Raw genomic sequence first — 20,637 nt, 5'->3', positions numbered from 1 at the left:
CGTATTGCCCAGTATGGCCCGTACACCTGAGCTGGATATGATCCACTGGCGGTTGACTTCCAATGAAATATGAGATTTTCTTTTCAGCATGCATGCTTTGTAAAGCAAGAGAGGTGAGGCCCTGTTCCTTCTTTATCAAATGGTGTTTGTTGGCCAGTTGTTCTTGGTCGGAGTGTTGAAGCTTTCCATGGCAGACATGTCGGACACTAATTCAGCTAGTGGCATTTGAGAAGGGAGTGTTATCTCAAGGCTACTTGGGTAATTTAGGTGGTTAGCTAAGATTGGTTTGGCTTTGGCATCGCAGTCGAATCCTTTTCAACAAGAAGCGGATCGTCACGTCGACATCGATCTTTCTCCCAGCTCAGCTCCTCGTTGATTGAAGCACCGGTAGAAGAAGAAATGGCGTTGCATAACTGGTAATCATTAGCATGTGGAGCTGCAAAGAGAACAGCGTTGCCCTTCTCCTGCCACACAAATAATATTTCCTCTGCAGTGTGGAAGAGAGAAGAATATAAAAAGGAAAGATCAGGAGACTTTATTTCGAGAAAGGAAAGATCTTTAAGAGGAGTAGTAGTTAGCACAGTTGCAACAGGGAAGAGAGGGGGAGGAAGTGGGAGGAGGAGAGTGAAAAAAAAAGGATGGATTTTAGCTCGTTCGTGACGTCCCTGGGGACGTCGTTCATCATCTTCCTGGCGTTGATGCTGGCCTTCACCTGGCTGCAGAGGAGGCCCGGCAACGCCGTCATCTACTATCCCAGTCGCATCCTCCGGGGCTTGGACCCCCTGGAAGGGCGGATCGGCACTAGGAATCCCTTGGCGTGGATCAGGGAGGCCGTGAGAGCCTCCGAGGCCGACGTCATAGCCGCAGCCGGCGTCGACGCCGCCGTCTACCTCGTGTTCATCAGCTCAGGTATGAGCTACATGTGGAAGTTTGCATCTTTCCGGCCAACTTTTGTGCCTGTCTCATTTTTTCTTGACCTTATGTTTTAGATTCTTCGTCATCCAAGAATCTGTTTGACTCTGTCAACACAGACAAACCTGTTGCTTTAGATTGTGTATGTAATTGGATTTCCTCTTTTCTCCCTGAAATCTCTTTGTTGCTTTTTAGTCGAATCGTTAGATCCATGAATCCTTTTCTGGTCATTAAATAGTAGTTCATGCCATTCGTGCCAAGTATGCTAAATATACATGGAGAGTTTCAAAACTTTTATATAGATGTCAACTATGAACTGTTTGATAAATTGTCTCGGAGATTTCCGTTGTTGCTTTCAGCAAGAATTAGCAGATTTGTTGAATGACTCTCTGAGAAATGCCACCATCAGTCATGCAATCATCTCAAGTAATTTGTTCCTTTGTTCATGCAGTCTTAGCGATATTGGTTCTCTCTGGAATTGTGCTGCTGCCAGTTCTTCTTCCAGTGGCAGCAACTGTTACTGCACCATCTTCCTCGGATAGCAATAGCGAGGGAAGCTTCAAGAACCTTGACAAATTGACCATGGGGCATGTCAATGTAAGTTATGTTGGTCTGTTTTGATCTACATGTTTCAATTGATGTAATGCGCATTCTTTTGATACTCTTGGCTCTCTCAATGATTGTTTAACAGTGTTCATTTAAGCATGGCTTATTCTGAAGCCGAAGAGTTCTTGAACGTATTGGCATTATTTTTTTAGTGCAAAATCTTTAGGAAAATATAGGATGCTAGTGCACTTTGTTTGTGAGAAGTTACGATGGCCAAATGATCCTCAATCATTTGGCTAGCTCTATGACTCAATTGGTATGAAATTTTATCACACCAGATATTAAAGGAAAAACAATGGTAGTCTAGTGTCAAATTCTAATTGTCCACATGCACTATTGTCGAGTTAGTTCTTGTATTAAACTTCCAGACATGGATTATCTTTCCATTTACTTGACCTTGGTATTGTTCTTGTGATTTCACTGTCTAATGCAAGTATACAACTCCCTTTTAAGCCATGGTTGGTGTTCAATCCTTCACTCATCTTCAAGTTAGGGAGTGTTGCAATACCCTTATCAAAGTGTCTAATTTGCACAGATTGAAACAGTAACATTTTGCACAAGATAAGAAGTTTCTTAGGCAATACGATTTTGTTAGCACTTCTATCTACATATTTACATGGACAACAAATTCCCATATAGGAAACAAAACAACAAAATCTCATCTCAACCATGTATAGCTTATTTTTATGTGATATATATTAGTTTCACCTTTTGTCTTGAGGATAATGGCCAAGTTGTAGGCCTCCGTAGATCAATCAAGACTGATTTCTCACCTGGATTTTGTTCGGTCTTTTGTTGTTTTGATTATACCAGAAGAGAAGTCCTAGGTTATGGGCATTTTTACTTGGAATATATTTCGTTTCTTTTACGACATACTATGTGCTGTGGAAAGCATATGGACATGTCGCTGATCTAAGAGCTGGAGCGAAAATAAGTCCAGAAGTAAGACCTGAAGAGTTTGCAGTATTGGTGAGAGACATACCAGCAGCTGCAGCAGGTCAGTCTATGAAGGATCATGTGGAATCATACTTTAGATCACTTCACCCGGAAACATTTTACAAGTCCATGGTTGTCACGGATAACAAAGAGGTATGCCCATGATGCATAGGTATGGTTTGATTTTATCTGAAACACTTGTCATTGTTTCATATTTGTTTCTTTCAGGCCGATAAAATCTGGGCAGAGATCGATGGTTACAAAAAGAAACTTGCTCGAGCAGAAGCAGTGTATGCGGAGTCGAAAACTACAGGCAATCCTGAGGGTACAAGGCCAACAAACAGACTAGGCTTTCTTGGTCTCACTGGCAAAAAGGTCGACACCATTGAACACTGCAATGAGAAACTAAAGGAATTGGTACCTAAATTAGAGGCTGAACAAAGTACCACCCTGAGAGAGAAACAACAACAGGCAGCCATAGTTTTCTTCAACAGCAAGACTGCTGCTGCCTCTGCTGCCCAGACAATTCACTCTCAGAAAATTGATACATGGACGGTAATGGAAGCTCCCGAGCCACGGCAGTTAATATGGACAAACTTGCCAAAGCAGTTCTATGAGAGACAGATAAGATCTCTCATTGTTTATGGGATTGTCTTCCTTACTGTATGCTTCTACATGATCCCCATTGCGTTCGTCTCTGGTTTTACAACTGTGCAAAATTTGAAAAAGTATCTGCCCTTTACGAAGAAGATTGTGGATCAACCAGAGATTAGAACAGTCTTGGAAGCTTACCTGCCTCAGCTTGCTCTCATTGTATTCATGGCTTTGCTGCCGTCTTTTCTTATGTTTCTGTCGAAGACAGAAGGGATACCCTCACAGAGTCATGTAATGCGAGCTACCTCTGGGAAGTACTTCTACTTCATAGTTTTCAATGTCTTCCTTGGAGTAACAATTGGCGGCGCATTGATTGATTCACTAAAGACTCTTGTAGATCACCCTGGAACAATTACCAGCCTGCTCGGAGAAAGTCTGCCTAAAAGTGCTACTTTCTTCCTCACCTACGTCGCTCTCAAGTATGATTCTTGCCCTTTCCTTGTAAATTTCTTACAACATTGAATACCATAGCAGCTTTCCTGTTGCAATTAAAAGAACATTGAATGATATATCATGCTTGATTGGATCTCAGATTCTTTGTTGGCTATGGACTTGAACTATCGCGTATTGTTCCTCTCATCATCTTCCATCTCAAGAAGAGATACCTTTGCAAAACAGAAGCTGAGGTCAGAGAAGCTTGGGCTCCTTGCGACTTCGGCTATGCGACTAGGATTCCTAATGACATGCTTATCGTCACCATTGTTCTTTGTTACTCAGTGATAGCACCTATAATCATTCCTTTCGGAGTGGTTTACTTTGGCCTTGGTTGGCTGCTTGCTCGTAATCAGGTGAGCGTTTGTTTGATCCTAACTTGATCGATGAATTACTAATATGATCTTGTTTATCTTCCGACGCAGGCTCTCAAAGTTTATGTCCCAAGTTACGAGAGCTACGGCCAGATGTGGCCTCACATGTATTTACGGATTATGGCAGCTCTCATCGTCTATCAAGTCACCATGCTCGGTTACATTGGCTTGTTGAGGGAATTCTTTTATGCTCCCTTGCTCATTCCTATCATCGTGGTCTCTTTCATCTTCGCCTATGTGTGCCAAGAGCACTTCTACCTCGCCTTCGTCCACAATCCACTGGAGGTTGCATCCCAGGGTAAGAAGGAGATCCCGAACATGGAAGCGATATACACAGCTTTCGTTCCGCCATGCTTGATGAACGACAAGTTTGAGGGAGGCGACGAATTTGAAGATGCTCGCGCACAGTCACTGAGAACGACGTCGTTTTGAAGTAAACATCCACTGCTTCCCTGATGTTCTATTCCCTTCATTCATTCAATCTTTTAGATGATCGATGTAGCCAATCTAACTCGAGTTTGTCGATTAATTCTTACAGGGTATCAAAGTTGTTTCCGATTTGGTGTTCGATGTAGTAGCGAGTGAAGGTCTTTTTCTTGTTCTCTAGTTGCTTTTCTTCTTCTTCTTCTTCTTTTTTTTTTTTTTTCAGTTTCTAGAGATTGTCTTAGAAGCATGTTAGAATCTATATACAATCTGTTGTACTGTGAATGCCATATACTTTCAAGGAGTTTGCAACTAATCCATGATCATGAAGCTAAGCTAGCTTATTGGTATTTGTTATTAAATATGTTTGATAAGGCGAAATTGTTATCGAAATACACAGTTTAATTGATTGTCGATTGATGTGGCGAGGATAGGTAGCCTATGTGTGGCACCACTGATCGGTCAGAAGTCAAGTTGAGTTGAAATCAAATAAGTCGAGGAGATTGGCTTCGGAGAAGGCAAACTCGAGGCAGGTCAATTGGCACACTGATGTGTCGACGTGCTAAGTCAAGATATGCTCTAGTATGCTGAGGCAGGTTTAAGAGGTATACTACTCTTTTAGTTTAGCCATGCGTGATTCCTTCAATTTGGCCGCACTCGATTCTTTCAGTTCGGTCACGTCCGACTCCTTCAGCTCAATTCATTCTAGATACCTTCAAATGCGGTTATTAGTCCTCTTAGTTATGAGGAATGTGGATACCATGATAAGCAGAGGACATGGAGTGATTGGGAGTATAAAAAAGAGTCTATTTTTATGGGCGCAGGTTTCTATTATTTTCTTCTTCTCTATTTCTAGAGATCTGATTTGAGTATTAGAGTGGTTAAGCCAATGGTTATCTTAGCTTCTATTCTAATCCTAGTTAAGTTTTGCAGAGACTCATATAACCTATTCCTAGTTAGATCTTGAGAATTAATCAATCTAGAAGACACCTCACTAGCGGGTCATCCATCTTCGATCTCAAATAAGAACATCAATGTTGTAAAGGTGATCTATGTGAGGGTGGAGCCAAGCAATCCAAGCCAATCTATTTGGCGAGTGGTATAGACAAGTCAATCGGATCAGATCCTAAATAGTGTGGCGCAAGGATGAGTCGACTCTCTAAGTTTAATATAATCTAAAAATGAATATCATAAATAATAATTACAGATTTAATGTGAAATTAAATTTTATAATCTAATCAAGATAAAATATAAAATTATATATATCTTAGCTTTGGATGAATTTGTCAGTCATGCGCGCTGCTGATCTGGCAACTCCATTTTAAACTATCAACTGGTTTTGTCGTCATGCTAAAAAATAAATAAATAAAATAAAATACAAACAGAATGGAAATTGTCCGTATCACGAGCTGTACGACCACTACACGGAGCGGTCACAGGGGCCGTACCGAGTCGGCTACGGAGCCAAGAATTTGTCTCTTTTTTTTGTTTTTTTTTTAAATTTTTTTTAATTTTTGTTAACTTCAACTTTTGATGTCTAAGTGTTCTTCTTTCGATGAACCAGATTCGTGGTTTCTAGGTTTTTTTTTTAATTTATAAAATTGTTTTTTTTCCGAGAGGATGTACTTCATGCGCCAAGTGTTCGTCGTGCGTAAAACGGAGTAGGCGCGAGAATCCACCATCAGATCGCAAGTATCTTTGTTAGATTCGGTGTTTGACCCGTAATGATTGCAATGATTGATGATTATAACAAATATCCTCTTTTAATTATATATTTTATTACGCAATCCTCCTCATTCTTCCCTATAAATAACTACCCGCTTCATCAGCCCAAAACAGAGCTCAGCCCCTTCGCCAAATGCTCCGGCGGCCGTCCAAGGTGGCGGACTCCTCCGCCCCCAACGTCCGTGAAAGCCCGAGACGGCGGAGTCGGACGCCGCCGCAGGGCCACGTGCCGGTGCGCGTGGGCGATGAGATGGAGCGGTACGAGGTCCGCGCCGACCTCCTCAGCCGCCAGCCCTTCCTCGACCTGCTTCACCTCTCCGCCGCCGAGTTCGGGTACGGGCAGCGCGGCGTCCTCCGCATCCCCTGCCCCGTCCCTCTCTTCCGCCGCCTCCTCGCCGCGTCGGCCGACGTCGCGGCCGAGGAGGTTTACCTGCTCCGCTCCTTCGACGGCCTCCTCCTCGATCCCGCCGCCACCGATCAACGGCATTCCGATCGACAGTGCAAATGAGATTGACAAAAAGGAAGACAAATTCAGATTAAAGAGTTCCATTTTTAAGATCGCCTTCGATGTCAATCAACTTTTGTTATGTGTGATACTGTGTATTTATTTTAATGAAGAAGGAAATCAAGAACTGTCTAGATAGATTGGACAACTCTGTTTGATAAGTTTGATGTTTTATATTATTTAGGCTTGTTAATTAAGCTCGTTCTTGTTGTTGAGATAAGAGGTTAATTCTTATGATGTTTTGAACTAAAATATGCTGTTACACAACCTTAATCTGAGTTTACTGATAGTTTAACAAAATGGTTCATCAAAGGTAATTAAACTTCTGAAAGCATATCTTTAGGTTTTGTTCTGTTTTGTTTTGTTTTCTTCTCGGTGCCTTATGTTAGAATATTATATATATTAAATATTCTATTAAATATTCTGTTTAGAATAAATCGTATTAAATATTCTGTTTAGAATAAATCGTCTAAAATAAGTCCCTATACTCATGTATAAATAGGGACCTATGGCTTGTAATATTTCAATCAATTCAGAATAGAAATATTTCTGACATGGTATCAGAGCCCTAGGTTTTTTTTTCGGCGCAATCCCTTTCCCCTCCGCCGTTCTCGTCTTCCGCGTCCGCCCCCCTCCTGTCCGCCTCCGCTGTTTCCCTCTTTGGATCCGTTGAACGCGCCGGCGTCCACGTCGCCGGATCCGAGAAACTCGAATACCCCTAGGTATTATCTTTCTGGTTGGATCTCTATTTCCGAAATTGTGGGAAAAAGATGCAATTTGATTTCCGTTACTTGGATCTAGTAGATTCCAGTACACAAAATTCTGTCAAATTATTTACGTTTATTGTAGTTAGCGTGTTTCTAGGATTTTGAAATCTACAGTTCAAAATCATTTTGGATGCAAGTAAAAAAAAAAAAGGTCATGTTCGTTGCCGCCAGCCCTGCCTATCCTTTCTCCGCACGCACGCAAACAAGCAAGTTCCCGAGACCGACGAAGGCAGCATCCCATCGCAGAGGCCCACCTCGCGCCAGCAAGCCTCGCGCCCGCTGCCCGTCGCACGCCCGCAAAAGTAGAGGACGTGGAGGCAGACGACCGCCGTTCTGTTCCACGTCGCTCTGTTCCACGCCAGTGGCCTTGCCCCCCTTTCATCCTTGTCGAAGTCGCCAGGATTCCGTGGGATCTTGTTCGCCGGCTGCCGGAGACGGCCGCAAGTGACCCTTTTTGCCCCGCCGCGCGATTCACGCGCTTTCTGCCCTACCAGAGGCCGCCGCCGCGCGATTCACGCGCTTTCTGCCCCGCCGTGCGATTCCGTGGGATCTTGTTCGCCGGCTGCCGGAGACGGCCGCAAGTGACCCTTTCTGCCCCGCCGCGCGATTCACGCGCTTTCTGCCCTACCAGAGGCCGCCGCCGCGCGATTCACGCGCTTTCTGCCCCGCCGCGCGATTCCGTGGGATCTTGTTCGCCTGCTGCCGGAGACGGCCGCAAGTGACCCTTTCTGCCCCGCCGCGCGATTCACGCGCTTTCTGCCCTACCAGAGGCCGCCGCCGCGCGGAGAAACCAGAGGAGAAGCAACCTCTGCCATACTGCTCCTTTTTGCTCGCGATTCACACGCTTTCTGCCCCGCCACGCGATTCACGCGCTTTCTGCCCTACCAGAGGCCGTGTAAAATACCGAAATAATAAAGCCCAATTAGATGCGGCGGATTCCGGCCACAATCCGGCCGGAATCCGATGCCTGATGTGTGCGCCGTCGAGTTGCGCTTCCAACGAGTCTGAAATTACGGCCAACGGTGATCGGACGGCGACGAACGGCGACAATGAACGAAGGAAGGTCGGCTGTCGCGCACGGCGTCGCGCGACGTTTGTCGCGCGGCAGAGAAATTCTATATATATATATATATATATATATATATATATATGTTAAAAGTAATTTTAGTAATTTTAATACTAAATAATTTAAGAGAGAGGTCATCATTTACATTGTCTTGTCTGTAGATGTGGAATGTCTTCTTATGGATATAATCGAATTGATATTATGACATGTATCGACGTGGAATGCACCTTTTATGAATACTGATTGACTTGAGAAATTATTGTAAATTGGTGGCGGCGGAACCATGATCACATAATCACACAAGAAAGAAAAAAACAAAAAAGAAAAAACAAGCAGAAAAAAAAATGCTGACCAATAACTTCTTAACGCTTTCGCTTCAGAAAGCATCTTTCCCGTGCCCTTCGCCTTTTCTCTTCAACTACATTTATCGAATATAAAATTGTTTGGTGGATGCTTAGACTTGGGGCCACCTCGACATCACCACAAGACCAAGGTATCCCACCTTATCTCGCTTAAATAAATTGATCGAATGACAACGAGTTCAATGCCAATGTACATAGTTTTGAAGAAATTCGATTACCTAAAGAGGTCCCCCTCCCTCCGCATCTATGCCTTCTTGTCTGCATCTCGGGGGACCATTCGCTCGAAAGCTATTGGATATTGGAATCTTTAAAAGACTAATACAATTTTATGAAAAATCATGGTACCATTAATTGATGAAAGTTGAAATTGACTTCAAAATCAAAATTTACGTTTCGCGTAGATAAATCTAGACTATTAATTTACTCAAAATCAATTAAAGGTGAATGAGAAATTAATTGCTCAAATTAGGCTTAGAAATTAATGTTATATAAAAAAGTACATGAGGAATAGTCCCACATCGAAAAAACTTCGATGAGCTTTCCTTATTAATATTACTGTGTTAATGGAGTTAACACAAAAGCCCATAGCATGCTCTCTTCTCACGAGCAAGTAAGTGTTCGATTATACCCCTAATATCGAAGAATCTGCAAGCCCGACCCTGCCATACACACACGCACAATGAGCGCTTTGTTGGTAGGAACTTAAATTTATGCTGCACTGTTGATTTAGCAAACGGATGACAACCGTTGATCAATGAGAACTTAATCGAATGAACTCAAACGAACTCGAGCACCTAGAACAAAGTTATCCAAAGAAAGTATGGTTACATATTTTTTACATTGGAAGAAAGAACGAGCAGAGATCAAACATCAACCAACAGAAGATTGCATCTTAAAAGACAACTGCCTCAGATTCAATACATGATACTATTAAATTCTATGATGCATCAATGCTACAGAACCATAAATGCAACGAATACAATTTAACTCAGCCATCTACCTCCTATTAATTACTATGAACATTGTAAAAACATTCAAAAACAGCAAGAAATTTACATGCAACATGGCTGCCATAACTTTATATTCAGCATTTTGTAAGATATTATTAAAGAACTGATACATGGCAAACACATTCAAAATATGTTGGTTGCTGAAATATAAATCATACAACTATTCTAAGCTGACCAAACAATAGCAATGGTCACTCTTACATGTTGAAATTGCCAAACAAATTGACACAAGGATCAAACAATCAAAGCTACACAGAAGAATTTCAAGTGCACAAATCCAAAGGCATCACTGCAGGTTTCTCTATCAACAGCTCCTCATGGATATGATGATTATGTTCTTCCGTGCATAATGTTTACTCCTTGATGCTATTTGTTAGAAGTATGAAACGTGAAGGAAGAGAAAGGAATGGGAGTCAGATCTTGCCAATTTGAGACCTATTTAACACACAAGAAAAGAAAGGGAACATTAGCCATACAATTCACTGTTTGAAAAGAGCACAAATAAGGCCTTCAAGAAATATATAACCATGTGATAAGCTTGATATGATCTACTAGTCTTGAAGCCTGGACATGTTTGCTCAAGGCAATTAAAATGTTTGACACTGTATAAAGCTACCATGACTTGCAATATTGCAGCATATGTTGAGAATTATTCAATAATTTCAATTTATTGTCGTGCTAACCAAATTTTTTACCATCTTAAACATTTATTTAATATGCCTACAGAAATATGCCAATCGACACAGTTCTGTAACATTATTGGTAATGATTTCAGACGAAATAGCAATCATATCCCAAATAGAAGTCACAAAGCAGAAATAGCAAGGAATTATTACAGCCATTTGTCAGACACCTCTGGCATGGTTTGGAATGGCCCATGCCAAAATCATTTCAGCATGGTTCATCTGAAATTATGATCAAATAATGTTAACTTGGCATGTACCCAAAGTTTTCTAACATAATATCCATTTGGTAACCTTGTTATTTTCCTCCATATAAGAAGGTCTAATTGCACAAACTATTTAATTACCAATACTATCCTGTACTTATTTATCAATCAAATGCTGCCTTGCAGTATTTAATATCTAGATTATCTCCTGAATTGCAACGTTGACTTTTAAATATAAATCATATCAATTTATCACTAAATTGAGGCCAACACATTCATTGAGAGTGTTGCCCCTCCATAACTATGGGTTTCAAGAGACTATAGTTGAAAGTATTGATAGGTTTGAAAGCTGATAGACCATTAAAGTAATACCTAAGTCATAATAGATATAAACAAGTACAGAGAGTCTTGGATAAATGATGAATTCCAAATGACCAACTCCAAAGTATATAAATGATGAATTTAATGAGAATCCCGCATAAACCCATCATACTGCTTTCGCAGTTCCACTGGTGATGATTACACCCTAGTATCAGATGCTCCTAGTCTTCATTTTTCTAATAAATGGATATTTAAGCATCAAATAAAGTAGTCCACTCTCAATTTTAGATTCACTAGTATGCTATTATGACCTTTCAAAGTATTGACAGTAGACCTTATCCTGGATCTATGAGAACTTAAAACATCTTTTCCTTGACTTTTTCTAACAAAGAAAGATAACTAATTGTTTTGGTCCAAGTTGAGCCTGATGTGGAAGTACCTAAACCAATTAAAACCATCAATCATTATGCAGATATATTCTCCAGAATAAAAATGCTTAGACCTTCCATCATGGCTTCATAGTACAGTCATGTTTGTTACGCAAACCAAGATGGAACTAGTAATCTTCTTACAAGTTTCTCAAAAAAGAAAAATTAATCCCACAAATAATCAGAGTATTTCTTACTCATCATCTATGCCTATATTGAGCTAATACTAGTGTGCATTCTAGATGTTGACTTTTACGGGAAAATCAATACTAAGAATTTGACATCACAAAATCAGAACGTCATATGATACATTAAGTATGTCCTTGTTTTTTGTTTTCTTAGTCTTGTTGTTTTCTTTCAAGTAAAGTTTCTAACTTATCCACTGTTCACATCCTTTCAACAGTTGGGAAAACATATTTAGCTTTTGCCTTTTCTTTTACTGGAAAAGAAAAGCTGGGTTCATCTTGAACAAACTTTACTGGATCCAGAAATTGGAGAGGATTACTGTATGCTGTGCACTATTGCATAACATAAAGCCCAGTTGCCAACTTAAGAAAGAAACAATGGGCAATTTTACAACTTGCAGGCAATTAAGAAAACCTCCTAGAGAAAACCTCAAAAGTTAACTTGCCAGGTAAAACTGTTTTGTTTTGGATAGAGAACTTCTGGTTAACTGTATTCAAGAATAAAATAATCTCTGAAGCTAGGAGGCCCCATGCCCATTGGTCCCAAAGGAACAAGTGCCGTCGTCTATAAATATATAAATTAGTAGCTTTCCTAATAACTCAAATTTTTAGAATAAGTGATTAGCCAAATGTATTTAAAATGATATTAGAGCATGAGGTTGAAGGTTCAGGTTCGAGCCTTGTTTGTGTCAAAATAATAATAATAATAAGTTAGGCTTATACCTTTGAGTCATGATTAGCATGAGGGGAGTATTGAAACTAGGAGGCTCCATGTCCATTGGTCTCATCTGGATAAGTGTTGTGATCGTAAAGTATTAACAACCTAAATATATAAATTGATGTCTTTTCTAATAGGTCAAGCTTTTAGGATAAGCAGTTAGACAAACATCTTTAACAATAACGTTAAAAAACCTTCCTAAAACATCTAGTAGTTACTCTCCAAATTGAAGGTCTAGATAATATGTCTTTTTAGTCTTCATATAAGAAATCCAGTCTAATATTTTTTTCCCTTCAACCTTACTTTTGATTCCTAGTATCTCCTAGAGAATGTCCAGTTGTTATTTTTGGAATAACATCCAGGGGACATAACTCAACAAGTCTCAACTGAATCTGTGAAAATTTGGGGATCACAGCTACTCCCATTAAATTTTCACAAACAGTGTACTAACTCTTTGACAATGACTCAAACAATGAGACTTCCCCACTGAAATCTGCATCCTTCATCATTCCTCATATACCTCAATGAAATGCCTTAAAATAATTATCACTGTAGATAATGATCTGAAATAACTAGTACCACCAAATCAGGTAAAAAGCCAGAGAGAAAATGCAACCACTTGATAAACCACAGACTTTGCTAGCAGCCAAAAAAAATGTTTGTAGATACATTTGGTTTCAAATTAATCAAATTTTCACTTGATAATCAATAAGAGATGCTATCTTGAAGATGAAGAACTTCAAAAGGGATGAACAAAATAACTCGAATGCATTTACAAATCAGAAGTATATTCCTTGCAAAGTGGTGGATAAATCAATAATAAGTAGACTACAGAAAGCATAGAACTGGGCAGAAAATCTCACCGATCTCTTCCACTCGTTCACGGTGTTGAGGTGAATCCAGCATCAAAGAGAAAACCCCTGTACATACCTTCGGGGTAACCTGGGATACCATCAACCCAACTCCACAGACCACCGTCACTCTTTCCTGCACCTTCTTCCCACATTGCCAGTTTTCCTCTTACTCTCTTCCCAGAAAACCATACCTTGCCATCTCCACCAAAAACCTTCACCTTGTTATTGGCACCAGCTGCCGCAGCCGCAGCAGCCACCACTTCCAAAGGACTGGAGAAGCCGCCTCCAAAGCACCGGTACATCTCCAAGGGCATCCTCCCTGCTTCATCCCACTCCATGGTGTCCAGGTCCAGCCGTAGGATCAGCACCGTCGAGCACGGCGCGTCCAGCACGAAGGACGACCTCAGGCCTCCGATCATCAGAAGCTGGCGGCCACCTGCCCCCGCAAGCAGCCGTGGTCGCTTGAAGATGTCGAACACATCCCCCCACTCGTGCCGCTCAATCGGAGCCCAGCCGTGGGCTCTTCCGAGGTCTGCAAGGCTACAACAGAAGAGCTTCCACTGGCTCCTCCAGGGGGCGCCGACGTCGCAGAGGGCAAAGACGGAACCCGACATCATAATCGGGCTCCGGGGTTTGGAGGGAAGGCTGAGTGGAAACTTGAGCCATCGATCCGGGCTAGGCGCGTAGGACAGCGCCGCGAGTTCGGTGACGATGACGACGGATCCACCAGGTCCTGCGATCACGGTTCCGTGGCGAGACCACGCGGAGCCAAGCGGGGGAAGAAGACGGTACGATCCGCTTAGGGGGTTGCAAACAACGAGCGACTTGGTCTGACTCTTGGCGGCCGCATCGGCAGCTGGGGCAAAGGGGGCGGTGTCGACCCAGAGGTAGAGAAGAGAGGGGGAGGCGGTGACGGGAGAGGCCGAGGGGAAGGGGAGGAAGGAGAGCGGGAGGCGGAGCCATCGGCGGAGGGCCGGATCAAAGGCGTGCAGCGAAGGGTGCGGCGCGGAGGCCGCGCGCGGGTGACGGAGCGCGAGGAGTCGGAGCGAGGGGAGGGAGGAGAGGAAGGGAGGCGAGGAGAGGGCGTCGAGGAAGACGCGAGAGACGGGCCGGCAGGCGAGCGCCTGGTGGAGAGGCAGTCGGCCGAGCACGTTGTGGAGCGCGTCCTGCGGGAGGAGCTGGATCGGGCACGCCGCCGCCGCCTCCTCCGCCTCGGCTCCAGCGGTGACCTCCTCTCCCGCCGCCTGACAGACGCGCATGGTCCTGGTCGTCGGCTGCGAAGGCGGAAAGAGGAAAGGTCAGCAGAGCGGTTGGCGACAGGATTTCAAGGGGCAGCGCAGTCGCCCCACGCTGGCACCTAATCACGCATTCACGCCCCTGCCATGACCATCCCATCCCATCCCATCCCATCCAATGGACGAATGTTTTACTTATAAATAAAATTTGTCATCTAACGGTTCTATATGATCAACTCACGATTATCTATAAAAAAATAAATCAAAAAATTACGATGAACTCACGATTATCTATAAAAAAATAAATCAAAAAATTACGATGCAAAAAAGTATTGTTTGACTTCGTCCCCGAAGTAATGGTGCAACGGTAGGACATCCGGGTTGTGACCCAGGGACTCGTGGTTCGATCCCCAGTTACGACGTATTTGTAATAATTTTTCTTCAAATGGGGAACGCAATCAAAAGATGTTGGACATCTGGATTGGCCGTATGCGTTTCCTGATTTACCCTGGTGGTCGGTGGAAAACTTCCATAGAACCGGATCGGGCGGCCACCACCCCCAGGGATTGAGTCCATGAGACTGACTGGGATTTATCATTTTAGCCAGGCAATACCCTCCTGCGTCGTGACCAATTGCAGTTTCTCGATTTACCTCCTCACAAATGGTCGTAGGGCCGCAACTGCAGTTTCTCGATTTACCTCTCTTGCGTCGTGACCAATTGCAGTTTCTTGATTTACCTCCTCATAAATGGTCGTGGGGCCGCAACTGCAGTTTCTCGATTTACCTCTTCACAAATGGTCGTGGGGCCGATCGTGTGGGGCCGCTAAGGTGGCGGATTCCACCTTTTGTAGAAGAAAAAGACTTCGTCAGAATTTGATCATAACCAACTCAATTATACCTCAGAAGCACTAATGTTCCTACTTCACCCTTCCGTTCTGTGGCTCGAACCATCAGGCGCATGTGGCTCATGATAACTACAGTTGATCATGATGCAAGAAAGTATTACTTGACTTTGCCAGGATTCAATCATAACCAACTCAATTATATCCCAGAAGCATAAATGTTCCAACTTCACCCCTCCGTTCTGTGGCTCGAACCATCGGTCGCATGTGGCTCGTGATTCATGCGTGGCGAGGTGTGTGCTCGCTATTGCTGGGCGTTGAGGCGTCGTCGTCTTCTCAACTTTGGCATCGCATTTCTTCTTATTGCTCGATGACTTGTGAGCGAATTAACTTAACGTTTAAAAGTGGAGACGGACGGACGAATGGATGGTGGGGCGGAGTCGCTGCCAAGTCAAATGTTTGTTTGACGCTGTCATCGCTAGTCCAATGCTCCTCGTGCCGTGCGTACAGCGCCGAGTCCGACTTTACCCATTATAAATCTTCAGACTAGTGAATCATTTTCAGACTCCACATGTGTTTGTCCATTCGTCTTATCAGTGTTTCTTTGTCCATTTAGTGCCCATCTTTACGAAAACTAGTATCTTTTTATATTCGATTAAAATCGAATCAAATCAAATTAAATTAATTAAAATCAAATCAAATTAAATTTTTTTAACTAGATCAAATTTTTAAATAGAGATTTATAATATTTCTTATTTAAAAATTTATAAAATATATTTTTTATTTCAATTAAGTCGATTTATTTAGTTTAATTGAATAAGAAATTTTAAAATCAAAATCGAATCGAATTAACTAAATTAATCAATTTAAAAAAAATAATTAAAAATTTGAAATAATCGAATTAAATATTTAAATTTGATCAATTTAATCAAATTTTTACTCATCTTTATCTCTTTATTTTCTATGTTATATAATCTAATCAAGCTCAAAACTAGACATAGCATCCGACAGGGACAAAGGAGGGTGGATCGAAAGAGAAAGGAAAGAAATTAAAGAAGGGAAAAATATCTATGCAGAAACGAAGAGAAAAGAAAAAGAAGGAAGAGAAGGGAAAAGAGTCCTTCGGAAGGAGGAAGATGGAATGGAAGAGAAATAAGAGGAAGGATGAGAAAAAAAATCAGTTCACTCTTCTTCCTCGACTCGCTCTCCCGCTCTTCCACCTCCTCCAAAACCTTCCCCCTCGATGCTCAATCAAGGAGCTAATTGCCAGTGGCAATGATGGTTGCGGTGACGGAGCTTGCCTTCGCAATGCCCTTCCGCCCCCACCCAAGCTCCGCAGTAGGGCGAGCTTAAAGTTGACAGTTTTAAGCCTCGCCGTTTCGGAATCTTTGATTCAGCCGCCAACGCTGACCCGTCGATCACAGGGCCAAAGATGTTGGCTCAGAAACTGTGAGCAGCGCACTCAACAATATGAAGGGATGTGACACGAACTAACACACCCCGGAATTCATTGAATGACTTTCTTAAGACTATAATAAAATTTTCACAGCGGAAATAAATAATCAAAGATAAGAATCAACACCGAGATTTAACGTGGAAACCTCCTCAATGTGAGGAGTAAAACCACGGCCTGAGGCACCACCAAAAACTTCCACTAAATCAACAAAGAAGTGGGTACACAAGTGTTCTTCTCTAGCCACCAACAACCAGCACATAAACTTCTTCTTCTACTCAGCGTAACATCAAGAACTCGTCTTGGTAATCATACGCTTAACAACGCAAATAGAAGAAGTTAAAATCAAGAAAACCGAATCTGACAGTTTCGAAACAGGGACGAAATCACCAGCTAGAAGACTCCAATGACGATCTCTACCGTTCAGAATGAAGAACCTCAAGTTGGGAATACTCTCTCAAAATTTCAGGAAGATCCAACGGTGCAATTGGCGGCAACGCCCAGTTAAGTGAACGTCGCGCAGGCTGAAACAGAACTGCGACGAAATCTGTTTTTCGGCTGATTTGCTTGGCTGCGTTTTTCTCTCTTATCATCCGAAGATAACCCTAGATGACCCCTTAATATAGATGAGGGCTTGGGCTTCATCCGTGTAAAGAAACACGGGCTTGGGCCGCTCTCACATAGGAGAGACCAACCCAACAAATCTCCCCCTCTCGACTATGTGGAGGAGCTCGCCGAAACACCGGCGACTTGACGACAAGCAATAATCCTTTCTCTTGAAAGCGCCTTCGTCATCATATCCGATCCATTATCATCGGTGTGGATCTTCTCAATATGCACCGCCTTAGAATTCACAACATCTCGAATCCAATGATATCTCATATCTATATGCTTCGACTTCGCATGGAAGGTTGAATTCTTCGCAAGATATATAGCACTTTGATTATCACAAAAGAGGACGTACCGTTCTTGATTGAATCCAAGCTCTTGGAGAAAATTCTTCAACCACAGTAGTTCTTTGCACGCTTCCGTGGCAGCAATGAATTCCGCCTCGGTGGTAGATAGTGCAACACATTTCTGAAGCCTAGATTGCCAAGAAACAGCTCCCCCTGCAAAGGTAATCAGATAACCTGATGTCGACTTACGAGTATCAATATCTCCAGCCATATCTGCATCTGCATAGCCAATCAACTTTGGCTCACCACCTCCGAAACATATACCATAGTGTGCGGTACCACGCAAATACCTCATAATCCATTTCACCACATTCCAATGCTCTTTTCCAGGATCAGATAAGAATCGACTCACCACGCTAATGGCATGCGCTATATCAGGTCTCGTGCACACCATCGCATACATCAAACTACCAACTGCAGAGCTATAAGGAACCTTTTGCATGTACTGTCTATGCTCCTCAGAAGAAGGACAATGATCGTGGCTCAACTTAACACCAGAAGGAAATGGAGAACTTACTGCTTTAGCATTTCCAATATTGAACCTTTCCAACACTTTGTGAATATACCTCTCTTGTGATAAGAAGATCTTCTTCTCTTCTCTTCTTCTGATAATTCTCATGGCAAGAATCTGTTCTGCAGGACCTAAGTCTTTCATAGCAAAAGACTTGTTCAATTGCTTCTTCAACTGATTAATGCGTGAAATATTCTTGCCAACAAGGAGCATATCATCTACATATAACAGAAGAATAATGAAGTCATTATCACCAAACCTCTGAAAGAAGACACAATGGTCTGTATTGGTTCTGGTGTAGCCATGCTCCCCCATAAAGGACTCAAATTTCATATACCATTGCCTTGGGGCTTGTTTCAAACCATAGAGACTTTTGTTGAGCTTGCACACAAACTCTTCTTTTCCTTTTACTATGAAACCTTCAGGTTGCTCCATGTAAATCTCTTCGTGCAAGTCACCATGAAGAAAGGCAGTCTTGACATCCATTTGCTCAATCTCCAAGTCAAGGCTGGCAGCTAAACCCATCACAACTCGAATGGATGACATCTTCACAACTGGAGAGAAAATCTCATCAAAATCAACTCCTTTTCTCTGACTGAAGCCCTTTACTACCAATCTTGCTTTGTATCGTGGCTTAGAGTTGAGTTCATGCTTTATCCTGAATATCCACCTGTTCTTCAAAGCACGCTTACCCTTAGGCAACTTCACTAAATCATAAGTATCATTATCATGAAGTGATTTCATCTCATCATCCATGGCACGAACCCATTCTACCTTTTGCTCACTCTCCATGGCTTCTTCAAAATATTCGGGCTCTCCCCCATCAGTCAACAGAATGTACTCATTAACTGGATACCTGGTGGATGGTTGTCGTTCTCTCAACGACCTTCTGAGTGGCATATCACTTGGAGTTTCAGTTGTTGGTATGTCCTCAACAACTTCGGTTTCTATTTCATCTGTCTCATGTTCATCATTTTGAACTTCAATCTGCGATGAAATTGACATAGGAGGAACAATACTCATATCCAAGTTCTCACTACTAGAAACAAAGGAAGATTTCACCTTGTCAATGTCCTCTATAGTTTGATCCTCTGCAAAAACTGCATCTCGACTTCGAACAAGCTTCTTTGAGATAGGATCATAAAATCTATAGCCAAACTCATCCTGACCATATCCGATAAAAACACACTGCTTTGACTTCAAATCAAGCTTACTTCTCTCATCACTAGGAATATGCACATAAGCTTTGCATCCAAAAACTTTTAAGTGATCATAAGAGGGATCCTTACCACTCCAAACTCGATTTGGAATATCAAACTTCAAGGGAACACACGGTGTAAGATTTAACACGTGAACAACAGTGTTAAGAGCTTCACCCCAGAAAGACTTTGGTAACTTGGCATGTGAAAGTAGACATCTTACTCGTTCGACGAGTGTTCTATTCATTCTCTCTGCTAACCCATTTAACTGAGGTGTCTTGGGTGGCGTCTTTTGATGTCGAATACCCTGCTGTATACAATACTCATCAAATGGCCCCAAATACTCACCTCCATTATCTGATCGAATGCACTTGAGCTTTCTTCCAGTTTCCCTCTCAACTGAAACATGAAACTGTTTGAACACATCTATAACCTCGCTCTTGTGCCTCAGAGTATAAACCCAAGTCTTTCTCGAATGATCATCAATGAAAGTAACAAAATAAAGAGATCCACCCATAGTCTGAGTCTTCATAGGACCACATAAATCAGAGTGCACTAGGTCAAGAATATTTTCTTTTCTACCAGGCGATGAAGACTTAAATGAAATACGATTCTGCTTTCCTGCCAAACAATGATCACACCTCTGCAAACTGACATTCTTTAAACCAGATAAGACATTTTTCCTGCCTAAGAGAGAAAGACCTTTTTCACTGATATGACCAAGCCTTTTATGCCACAACTCAGATATAGCCACATTTTCTACCACATTCACTGCATGATTCACAATCTTAGCATGCAACATGTATAAGGCCGAGATCTCTCACCTCTGGCTACTCATTCGAGCCTTTGGTAAGCTTCCATCTTCCATCTGCAAAGGTACTACAATAACCATCATCATCTAGCTTTCCAGTTGTAATCAAGTTCAACCTAATGTCTGGGACATGCTTCACATCCTCTTAATCAACTTAGAACCAGTACTAGTTTCCAAGCATATATCGCCAATGCCAACAACCTTTGCTTCACCATCATTTCCCATCTTCACAAAAAAACTACCTGGCGTGTAGGAAGTGAAGAAATCTTTCCGAGAGGTAGTATGAGTAGAAGCACCACTGTCAATCACCCAACTGATATCATGATTAGTTAAATTAACCACATCATAGTCATAGACAATCAGGAAATCTTCAGTGGTAGTGGCAGCGCGTTCCGTATCACTACTTTCGCCTGATTTCTTGTCTTTGCCCTTCTCTTTATATCTTTGCTTATTCTCCTTCTT

General features: G+C 42.2%; 3 protein-coding genes across 4 annotated transcripts; 2 read left to right on the top strand and 1 right to left on the bottom strand.

Annotated features, from left to right (window-relative positions):
• The first annotated feature begins 145 nt into the window (after positions 1-145).
• On the top strand, positions 146-4,676 carry LOC141830720 (CSC1-like protein ERD4). 2 transcript variants are annotated; one of them, XM_074718137.1, is made up of 7 exons: positions 148-909; positions 1,364-1,509; positions 2,332-2,607; positions 2,683-3,527; positions 3,641-3,896; positions 3,966-4,347; positions 4,453-4,676. In XM_074718137.1, the coding sequence occupies exons 1-6, from the start codon at positions 639-641 to the stop codon at positions 4,344-4,346; spliced, it is 2,175 nt and encodes a 724-aa protein (XP_074574238.1). In that variant the 5' UTR covers positions 148-638; the 3' UTR covers position 4,347; positions 4,453-4,676. The 2 variants fall into 2 exon arrangements, with proteins under 2 accessions (XP_074574239.1, XP_074574238.1); XM_074718138.1 differs by having other exon boundaries at positions 146-909; positions 3,966-4,676.
• A 1,363-nt stretch (positions 4,677-6,039) lies between these two features.
• On the top strand, positions 6,040-6,743 carry LOC141831039 (auxin-responsive protein SAUR71-like). The gene has a single exon (XM_074718485.1). The coding sequence runs from the start codon at positions 6,196-6,198 to the stop codon at positions 6,568-6,570; it is 375 nt and encodes a 124-aa protein (XP_074574586.1). The 5' UTR covers positions 6,040-6,195; the 3' UTR covers positions 6,571-6,743.
• A 3,093-nt stretch (positions 6,744-9,836) lies between these two features.
• On the bottom strand, positions 9,837-14,522 carry LOC141831037 (SKP1-interacting partner 15-like). The gene is made up of 2 exons (XM_074718484.1): positions 13,177-14,522; positions 9,837-10,207 (listed from the first exon to the last, which is right to left on the bottom strand). Exon 1 carries the CDS (start codon positions 14,424-14,426, stop codon positions 13,194-13,196), a length of 1,233 nt encoding a protein of 410 aa, XP_074574585.1. The 5' UTR covers positions 14,427-14,522; the 3' UTR covers positions 9,837-10,207; positions 13,177-13,193.
• Between the last annotated feature and the right edge of the window lie 6,115 nt (positions 14,523-20,637).

The sequence above is a fragment of the Curcuma longa genome, chromosome 6 (genome assembly GCF_044706935.1).
Source record: "Curcuma longa cultivar G26 ecotype Majalengka, Jawa Barat chromosome 6, ITB_CL_G26_1.1, whole genome shotgun sequence".
Taxonomy (NCBI): Eukaryota; Viridiplantae; Streptophyta; class Magnoliopsida; order Zingiberales; family Zingiberaceae; genus Curcuma; species Curcuma longa.
The sequence above is the reverse complement of the archived record's forward strand: the minus strand, read 5'-3'. Positions and strand labels throughout refer to the sequence as shown.

Coding starts and splice junctions, on each gene's coding strand:
- LOC141831039 (XM_074718485.1), top strand. CDS start 6,196: ATGCTCCGGCGGCCGTCCAAGGTGGCGGACTCCTCCGCCCCCAACGTC.
- LOC141831037 (XM_074718484.1), bottom strand. CDS start 14,426: ATGCGCGTCTGTCAGGCGGCGGGAGAGGAGGTCACCGCTGGAGCCGAG.
- LOC141830720 (XM_074718138.1), top strand. CDS start 639: ATGGATTTTAGCTCGTTCGTGACGTCCCTGGGGACGTCGTTCATCATC. Junction 1,510..2,331: donor TGACCATGGGGCATGTCAAT/GTAAGTTATGTT, acceptor TGATTATACCAG/AAGAGAAGTCCTAGGTTATG. Junction 3,528..3,640: donor CTCACCTACGTCGCTCTCAA/GTATGATTCTTG, acceptor ATTGGATCTCAG/ATTCTTTGTTGGCTATGGAC.